The sequence below is a fragment of the Ruditapes philippinarum genome, unplaced genomic scaffold, assembly GCF_026571515.1.
Source record: "Ruditapes philippinarum isolate M1 unplaced genomic scaffold, ASM2657151v2 ctg4335_1_1_1_1, whole genome shotgun sequence".
In the NCBI taxonomy this organism is placed as follows: Eukaryota; Metazoa; Mollusca; class Bivalvia; order Venerida; family Veneridae; genus Ruditapes; species Ruditapes philippinarum.
The window spans coordinates 435-11,271 of NW_026855061.1; the positions used below are offsets into that span (position 1 = coordinate 435).

The following is a 10,837-nucleotide window of genomic DNA, read 5'->3' on the forward strand; positions in this document are numbered from 1 at the left end:
TTCCGAAAAATGCTTAAATAGACGTTATTTCAACAAGAAAATGCATACAAATACATAGTAAGCATGTGTTTATGTATTTCGACAATTTCATAAAAATTGAAATTCCCGTTGGAATAAATAATAATGTTGGAATAAATTCCAATTGGAATTTAAATACAGTAAAAACCCGCTTTACGACCACCCCGTTTTCGAGACCAACCCGCTAATACGAACGATTTTTCAAAGACCCGATTTTTTTATTCTTTATTTTAATGGTCGCTAACCCCGGTTTTGAGACCACCCCGTTATTCCGTAATACGACCAGTAAATTCAGTCCCATTTCGTAAATTCTGTACATTTGGAAACCCATAAATACGACCGCGGGCACTTTCTCACCTTGATATTGACATGCATGTATATTGCTGAAATCTTTTTGACACGTAGTGTAAACAACAGTTGTCCTAGTTTTACGACATTTAACGACATCCAATTTACGGCAGAGGTCAAGGTTACTTTGTATCAAATCCGGAAATGATCAATAATATTGCCGATAATTTCTTAATTTTTCACACCTTTAATGTCATAACTGGAGGTTTAAAACAACAAAATATTGAACAGAAAACTTTCAATAAGTTTTCTAGAGGTGTTTCTGCTATCATTATCTCTTTCGTTCCATAATTTTTAACAAACATAAACATGATACGATTAGGTTTTTGAAGTTTTTATCGGCGATGAAAACTGTGAAAATAATTAAAGGTTAATTGGTCGATGTGCTTTGCAGTAAAATGGTGATTTAATTGAGTAAGTCATGTCATTCTTTTAACAAGAATGTAAAAATATGTTTGTGTTTAAAGACATTCATAGTACATTTTCTACCTCTAAAGAAGTCTAAAAAATTTATATGTTAAAAAGTAAAAGAAAAGAAATGAAATAAAAAATAATAGTGTATGTTTAATATCTTCTCATTTGAAAAAGGTTAGCCCAGAATTAAACATGTGTACAGTATTTGGTATCCCTTAATATATTGCCTGGTTTTCTGTTTGACCAAACTCATTAATGAGACCACCCCGCTATTAAGACCAGATTTGTAAAGTCCCTTCATTGGTCTCATTAGCGGGTTTTTACTGTAATTCCGCCCGGACAGCATAATTCCGGTTGGAATACATGAAATTCCGCCCGAACAAATTTTTTAAAATACATTTTTTAATAAGAAAAAAATTTAAAAAGCTTTAAATGAAGTCAATTATTAATAATTAACATTAAATCTATCGGATGAAATGATTTTTGAGTGTTTAGGGCAAGTATAAATGGTAGTGAAGTTTGTCACTATCCCGGTGGTGCAAAGATTTTCCGGTGGCTGTTAATTGTGGATTATATTAGCTATGCAACGCAGTATAGTTTTTGGATTTTTTTTATTTAATTAGTGGAAAATCTCGCATGAATTTGAGGGTGATCGAAAATTCTCTATTTAGCGAGTAATGCCCCTTGTCTATATTTATATAAATTTTATAAGGTTATGACTAAAATCTCATTTTAAGGTCACTATCAAGCAGTATATACCATCCAAACACTGTGTGGGCCCCCTGTGATTAAATCATGTATAAGTGATGAAAATTGTGGAGTTTGTGGAGGCTTCCAGCCCCTACCACGAATCTGTTGGTGTTCTTAATACGAACCTCTCAATATCTGTGACATAAGATTGTTTATTATTGGTGTGTGTGTGTGTTGGTGTGCCCGTGTGTATTGGTGCGTGCGCGCGTGTGCGTGTGCGCACGTGCGTTCGTTTGTGGGTGTGCTTTTGTGTTTTTGCCTAGCTACTCTCTTTATGAAATAGTATTATCTTGCACAACTGGAACCGATAAAGTGAGGTAGAAAACACACTCTTTCAGTCTTTCCACGAGAATGCACCTTTTTTTCAATCAACATGATGTACCTACGCACCCTATTACCTTTAATATTGGATCCTTCCTTGTCAAAAATTAATCAATTTCTATTTATAGATTGCTATGTTTGTTTCAGTAGTCCGCGCATATTAATCAGTGATGACACGATTTTTTATTGTTTTTTTTTATATTTGTTTCTGCTTTAGAGTAGAGTTATAAAATAATAGTGGTTAAATGGTAAGATTTTTATTTATTGTCATTTGATTTATTTCTACTGTATATTCGTTGAAAAAATGAAGTATGTAATTTTCCTGCCGGAAGTGATAGCAGACGACAATACATTTTTTTCAGTTTTAGCTTTATTTTATTTCAAATTATCAATACACTGCAGTTAATTTATTTAGCTTGTATAAATTTTTTTATTTACACATAATTTTAACAAGATCTTTAATTTTTATATCTTATTTTCATCTGGGTTCTGAAAAGGAAGTCAAAGTCTAGGCTACAGTATACTTGAGAACAAGAAGGTCACTTGTGACTTTAGTACGAGAAAGGGGACGGGGCAGGTGGGGTGGCTACTTTGTAAGAACCAGGTTATCCCTATGCTAATTTAATAACTTACGGACACAGGAACATAGCAACCGTATTTGTGTTTTATTGTTTATTAATACTAATTTAACCCATACAATAATAAACATCGTCAAAATGACAGATGATGTGTTTCAAAGTATGCAAATATTCAATAACCCATTTTAATGGCTAAGCACAATGGCATCTTCTCGGCACTTTCCGTCAAAATTAAAACACAATACTTAATATACTAGTATCAAGTTAAACTCTCTCAAAAATAAGTAAATTCATAGATATATACTATATTAAAAGGTTAACAGTACGTTGTTTAAATACTTATTATTATAGTTGAACAAACCGGAATGAAAAAAATGCCAACCTATTGAAATAGAGTCGAACATGTTTATAATTGTACACCAGCAAGCATTTTCGAATTAAAAATGTTTCAAACAAATTTTTAATAAAAATTGTACCGGAATAGGCATTTTTATTTCATGCTTTCCAGTGTTTTATTGTAATATATCAGATGATTATATTCTGATAAACCACTAGTGAAATTTATAAAATATAATTTTCACTGTAGCCGGACTATATCTGAATGCGGATGAAAAGAAAATCAAAACTGAATGGAATAACAGGCAAAAATAAATGCCGTCATGAGTAAATTTTGCTTCTCTCGGAAAAGAAAGTCGAGGTCACCATACATTATGTTAAAAATGTAACAAAATTAAAGAAATTTAACAGAACTATATTTCAAACTTGTTTATGTGACGTCATGGTGTGATGACGTCACGAAGGAGAATGCGCGACGTTATGCGGCAAAATCAGTAAAAATTACTTAAAATCACTTAAAACGCATGAAATAAAAAGAAAATTTATTTGTTTTACATATAAGATTGAAATATATTTCATTCGTGAACACCAGCTATTATATTTTCACTCGTGGCTATGCCACTCGTGAAAATATTGCATCTGGTGTTCACTCAGTGAAATTATATTTCAATCTTACATGCAAAAGAAACAAATATCCTCTATTTATTACATGCTTTTTGGTGGTTTATAGAAATACATCAGTGAAATATAAAATAAATAAGTTCACTGTTGAATAAATTTGATAATTTCACTGTTTTAGAATTTAAGCTCCTTACGTTGTTACCACAGGCACGAGTATCGGACCTGGAAAGAAAAAATATGACCAGATTGATAAAAAAAACCTGTGTTCATCTTAAAGGTTAAGAGTAGGCCGGAAACTCATCTTAAAAGTTAAGAGAAGGCCTGAAACTCCAGATTCGAGCCTACGAGCAAGGGATTCATTTCCCGGACCGTTGTGAAAACAATTGGCCAGAGAATTAAATAAAACTTTTATCGCTATTTCACGTTTATATTAAGCTTCAAAATGAGACCAACCCCAAGTCTCTAGCCCTTCCCGTTCATGAAAGATCTATCAGGAAACGAGCAAATTCGTGCTAAAAATCCTTGGTAGACAGACTTGCGGCACAACAATTCGGTACGTAAACATAGACTAATACATGTATGTCAGCTGAGTACGGGTCAAAATCACTTGAATTTACTAAATAATATTACTAAATACATTAAGTTGGAACACTCACAACCGTGTATTATTATAGATGTAGAAATATGATTTTTTTTTCAAAACGGCTTATATCGAGTTTTTTGATATATATGATCAGTACATGTGCTGGGATTGACAAATATGCATTTTATTTGGATTTTAAAAGCGTTTGAGCTCCAAACCCCAAGTGTCTGTGATCTTACACTGGACTAAACAAATATCCTCTATTTCTCTGGAAAACAAGTATTAACATCAGTTTTACATAATCAAAAGTTACTCTTACACCTAAAACCACTACAGTAACTTTAATTTTATAGTCTGATTTTATTGAGAAACATTATATCTTATTATTTAAATATTCGATCCAACTCCGGTTTTGCCAGTGTAATGTTAAGCATTTATATGGAAAATATATCCATAATGTTTTGAAAAGTCACACTAGCTGAATACGAGTCGTCATCACATCAGCAAAAGCACGATCGCTTAAGTGATTGCCTTATGTAACAGAGGTCTAGGATTCGATGCTTTCTGCTGTCATATTTTTCTCTTTCTTCATTGTTCCAGTATATTTCAATAGAAAATGTCAAAGTGTTTGCAAAATTGTAGACACGGATGTGATCCGACTGAATTAATTATTAAACGATGTTATTTAAAATAATATTATAGACGATACCAAAATAAGTGCATAATATATAAAACAAAAGCAAAATAAAAACAAGTATAGACTAGTTTATAAATATAAATAAGAGAAAAAAAAGACTTATGCGGCCTCGTTATTACAAGACATGCATATTAAACAAACCAGAAGTTTTCCCCATTGCGCTATAACGCTCAGTATATCTATTTTACAGAAACAAATAAAATTATTAATAAATACATGTTAAATGGTATCTAACGATCTTTGGCGAAAAACTCCCAAAGATTTATATATTGTGTGCATTGACAGTGTAACCAGTATGCAATTGACATGCAATAATTCATATTGAGTCCAAGTTTATTATGAACATTAGCCGAGGGATTCCGATTGTGACTTAACTATAATGATTGAGAAATCAGGAGGAATCATTATATATTAAACACGTAAGTATGTCAAATTATTATTAAGTATTAACATTCCGACAAAATAGTATTCCTTGCTGAGACATTTACTTCGAAATCCCCCTAGCTATATCCCCTTTTCTCCCGCCTACCCCGGATTTTGCGAAAATTTGTCCATGTACAGTTGACATGTGCATTATACGGATACCTTGTGCCGTTTTGAAATTTTACATCTACATTATCACATACATTTCTTATGTTTTAATTATATGAATGAAGACGGACAATGTTTATTACAAGTATACGATGTGTTAAATATTACGATGAAAATACTTAGTTTTGTATATGAATTCATGCAAGTTTAGCTATATGCATTGTTAAAGTTTAACAAACCACATGAATATAGTGTAACATATCTACTTATCTCATGTCGTATATATTATCTTATCCTAACCATGCAAAATTGAAGTTAAGTATTCTCAGTATGCTATAATTATATTATATAGAAAGATATGTCTCTGATTAACATTTTCTTTTTCTACTCTATTTTCAGAACTTCAAGGGGACCTGATTAAATTCTACAGAAAAAGGTGTAGTTCAATACCTCTGTCACAGCTTCTTGAAGAAATAGAGACACCCCTAGCTGGGTTCTATGTGATGCCAGAAATAGTCGCCGTAAAACAGAAGTCCCTAACTTGTCATGAAGAGGAAAAAACACCGATCAAGTCTTTGAAAGACCTGTTTTCAACCGGTGGTGGAGATCAACAAGAAATTTATCTATTAGCTGATGCAGGCTTTGGAAAAACTGCATTTTCAAAATATCTTTCAATCACGTGGTGCCAAGCTCATTGTCACGATGAAAACTATGCCTGTTTTAAAGACGACGAGTTAAAGACGTTATTTGACTTTAAATTCTTATTTTTGGTTTTATTAAGAGACTGTACCTCTGTTTGTAACATTGACGATATGATCGAACAGCAAATTACCAAGAAACTTCCTTCCTCTGCAACACTGAATGAAGTTTTACGTAGAGAAAAATGTTTGATTATATTAGACGGTCTTGACGAATGGACTCACCCTGCAAATAGTTGTGGCGAAGTATCAGACAAAATCCCACATCGGTACGTACGTGATAATTGTGTTATCCTAACGACAACCCGACCGTGGAAGCTTGGAGTTTCAAATCTCAAAACAAGTCAAATAAACAAAAAAGTGGAATTGGTTCAATTAAGTGCAGATTCTACCCGGCAACTAGAAGAAAATGCTATAAGGAAAATGACAGGTGTCCATAACGATAGAGTATTGAAAAGTAAAATACAGGACTTTAATAAAGTGATACATGACCGTCGCCTAGAGCACATGCAAGTGATTCCACTCCTCCTCATGTATATAGTTTGCCTATGGTGCAACAAAATTCCTATAGGAAATTCAAAACATGAAATTTACACCAATATCATTGAATTTCTATTATCTAGAACGTCAAAGAAACACCCGGAAGTTCAACCATCTCGTGAATCGTCTGCCAGTGAAATTCCAGAATACTTCAAAAGTCATGAATTCTGTAAACATTTTTACAGTCTTATAACATCATTAGCGGAACTAGCTTACCAAACATTATTTCACGAAAATAGAGAAAACACGCTTGTATTTGATAGAACGGTTGCTGAAAAATATCTCAAAGCAGACGACATGAAAATAAGTCTTCTCTCAGGAATACTATCAGAAAGTAGAAGTAAAACATTAATCAAAGAAATTATCAAAGTATCGTTTTCTCACAAAACAGTTCAAGAATTCTTTGCCGCCATATTTATAAGTTCTCAAAGTGAATCTCAGAAAACTGTTGTAGAAAAATGTAGAAATGTTCAAGACATTCTTAACATGTCAAAAATTTGTGAATTTATAAGTAAAATGAATGCTGACCTGGTGTGTGCAATATCAAATGATTTGATGTCTGTGATAAATGAAGACGAGAAAACACGCGACTATAGAACTAGGACAACAGGTGACCGTGACTCATTGTATAACATACAGAAAATGTTCATGTCGTGTTTACAAGAAATGCCTGAAAGTGAAAATATTCAATTATGTTTACAAGATTTCTTCATTGACGAGGACATCGAGGTGCACAGTTTGCAGTTACAACGTTTATTAAAACAAAATAAAACCAACCTAAAATCACTTTGTATAAACATCAGAGAGACTTCCAGTAGTTTACGTGAAATTATATATTTATTCTCTCTCACAGATCTCAGTCATATACAGAAACTTTACTATCGTGGTGACGGCGAGAAGGAGACTCAGATAAGTCGGATTTTGTTTCCCAGTTTACAGTACGTTACTTTGTGCTGGGGTAAATGGACAAATGGTGAAGAAACTCTGAGTGGAAACATGGCGCGATGTCAAAACTTACAATATTTAGATATTTACAACTTCACGCTATCTCACAAAATACTGGAAACAATTTTCAATTTTATCTCCAGTCAAAAATCAATGAAAGAGTTGACATTGTTGATGTTAGTCTGTAAAGAACATGGCCGCCATGATTGTAAGAGATTGAACTTGGACTTGTCTCAACATTCAACTCTATCAAAGTTATACTTGCAGCAGTTACCTGGGAGGCTACAATTAAATATATCAACACCGTCATTAGTTTATGTTACGTTGTCGAACATCAATCTAGATAAAAGTTCATTGTTACTGTCACGTGACATGTTGAATATTGAACGTGTGGTGTTGGAGGAGATAGAAATGTCTGCAGGAAGTTTACAGAACTTTATTACCGTGTTGAAAAATCTGCCGCAGTCAGTTACAGTAGAGATGGAAGCCATTACACCGGAAACAGAATATGACCGTGTTAGAGAAAATATTCGGAGATCACAAACTTTTCATGTGATAGAAGAAGGCAGCATGTTTCAGTTCAAAACAATAAAACCAAGCAAAGAATAGACAAGGAAAAACATTGTGAAATAAATTGAAGAAATAACTTCAATAATTTTAAATAATTTAAATATGGACACTTACAAACAAAATGGCGACTCTTCAATCTTAAATAAGGACATACATGTACTTCCGTTTACAATTAATAAATTAAGTGACATTTGTTTATAAATAAAAACATTTAATTAATAGAAATAATTTAAGGAAGTTTTTACGGAATTCAATGGATATAAAAGTTGGATTAGGATATTGAAATATTTCACAGGTAAGTGATTTTGTATTGAATGTTTTATTTTTATTATTTTTGTATACATTCATATGTAAGAACTAAAATAGATTGTTAACAGTGAACAATACTCTTATATATTACCTTTTACTGAATAATATAATAATATAAATAAATCAACCTATTAAATATTTTACATGATTTTTTATTCTGGAATTAGATTATTTTCATAATTAAAATGAAGCCTGTTATAAACATAGACTATTAACAGATACACAATACATGATATACGTGCACTTGTTTATTAAAGGGTACCGGACCAGCGCATACATGTATATAGTTATAGATCTATGGTGTAGTAAAACATAATGTAGATTAAAGTGAATCTATTTTAAACTTTTTCTGATAACTTAAAAGCATTGCTTCTATTATATTGATGTTGTTCATTTTTTGTGAATCTAAAAATAAAAAAAAATGTTTTTGTAAATTCATACTTCAGAAAAGTTTTTTTATTCATTGTTTAAGTAAGCTGTTTTTGTTATGTCATATTTTTATAAGGTACGTATTTGTAATTTATGATAAAGTCTATTTAACCTTAACATGTGAGCCAAGCGTGTTCAATTACAGCCTTGGGGTATAAATTTGACCACCCAGGGAGTTCAATGAGTTTCCTTTTATGTTTACAGAAATAACTGTAAACAACTTCTTTAAAAAACACTTGGGATAATGCTTAAACATTTGGTATGAACCATTATCAAGTGTACCTCTACCAAGTTTATACAAGCATAGCCCGGGGGTCAAAAAAAGGCCAGGCTACGTGGGGAATTGGGTAATTGGTCATAGGTATTCCTTATTACTTGCAATAGAAACCAGTGACTTCCATACAAACAACTGACTTTCCATAACAACCAGTGACTTCAAAAGCAACCCCTGAAACCATTAGCAACAATCGATTTCTATACCAATTATTGATTTCCCAAAGAACCAGTGACTTCCATTGCATCAACTGACTTTCCTTAGCAACCATTGACTTTCAAAAACACAAATTTATTTCAGAGCTAGTATTAGCTTCCAAAATAACAATTGAATGTTTAAGCAACCAGTAACTCGTTTTACATGTGCACTATTTCAGATGCAGATAGAAACTTTGCGATCTTATCAGTTTAAGATTTAAAATTTTCTTTTCTGCTTTTCATTCATAAATAACAATATTAATTAATTGTTTCTTGTCATTTATTTAATTAATTGTTTCTTGTCATTAATTTAAATGCCTTTATGATATAATCAACTTAGCGATATAAAAGCAACTACATGTTGATATAAAATAATAAGATAATGTTTTGCATAAATTCCCCTATTTATAAAATTTGCGTTTTTTATCATTCCAGCGGCCTTGGATCAAAATTTCAAATTATTCATGATGCAGAATCTCTTGTGACGTTTTACCGTTATGATTTATGTGGTGATAGATCAATTTTACTGGGACTATGGGATATGTTTTGAAGAACTTCTTAGGAAACAGAAATTTCATGTTCCTTGCTTTTCAAGGTAAGACTTTAAATTATCTTTATTATTGACAGATCAATAAAATCCATATTTAAGATGAAAGAGTAAAAATCAAAAGTGGCATGAAAATATGCAAATTGTGACTAATTCTGGAAGGAACGTTTTCAAATTTATTCCGGGTTCTTTAAGCTTATGTTTGTTTAAGACATCTAAAATGTAATATGATATTAGTTGTTTAAGACGGGTAGTTTATGGCAAATGCACGTAAAGAAAGCGTAAACAGCGCAATTATTGTTTAAAGTCGTGCACCTTTAATGGGCATTATTTTAAAGGTATCTATAGTATTATAAAAAAGAAGCCCAACTACGCGAGTTAGAAATTATTATTATAGAAATGAATGAATTTCTTGCTTAAAATAACAATAACAATTTTTCATCTGCTTCACGGAAGGTTGGTGGAACTACTTTAATGTTTGCTGGTTTCCAGACTCTTAACCTGCCAGCGGCTACATATGTGTAGATACATATGTACCAATGTGACCAGATATCATCTTTTTATTTGCTTTGTTATATTTAAAATTTTTGAAACATATTTTTGCAAAGCTAAAGGTCTTCAGCTTATCCGTTTATAAACTACCCGCCTATATGACTGAAATACTTTTAATGAAGAAAAAAAAAAAAACAAAAAAAAAAACATGACGTGAACGCTGAAGACAAATCCGTAGGGACATATTTTTTGCAAAGCTTAATGTCTTCAGCGTTCCCGTTTATATACAATGACATGACGTGAACGCTGAAGACAGAACCGTAAAGAAAGTCCACCATTAATAGTGCCAGGAATCTGACAGACTCGTATTCATTCATTCATCGAGCATGCAGTGAAATATAAAGTAAAGCTTACCCGGATAAAACTATGTTCAATCTGTTGATAAGCATAAGGATGGGCATATAAAATACTTAATACGACCATAAACTACCTAATAGTTTCCGACAGGTAAATAATTCAGCACCTGGCCGCCATTTACTTTTACTGGTTAATTTGCACGGACACAACCGCTTCTAACCTTTTTATAAATAACATTTTTAAAGATATTGAAAAATGTGATTTACTGACTTTTGTATTCAA

The 10,837-nt window shown here is 32.1% G+C and overlaps 1 protein-coding gene across 1 annotated transcript; it reads left to right on the forward strand.

Annotated features, from left to right (window-relative positions):
• Nucleotides 1-5,596: 5,596 nt before the first annotated feature.
• On the forward strand, nt 5,597-10,116 carry LOC132741990 (uncharacterized; the record flags this gene model as incomplete). The annotated part of the gene is made up of 2 exons (XM_060730263.1): nt 5,597-8,245; nt 9,595-10,116. A coding segment is annotated over one exon (2,393 nt), but the record flags the coding sequence as incomplete, so codon positions are not given.
• Between the last annotated feature and the right edge of the window lie 721 nt (nt 10,117-10,837).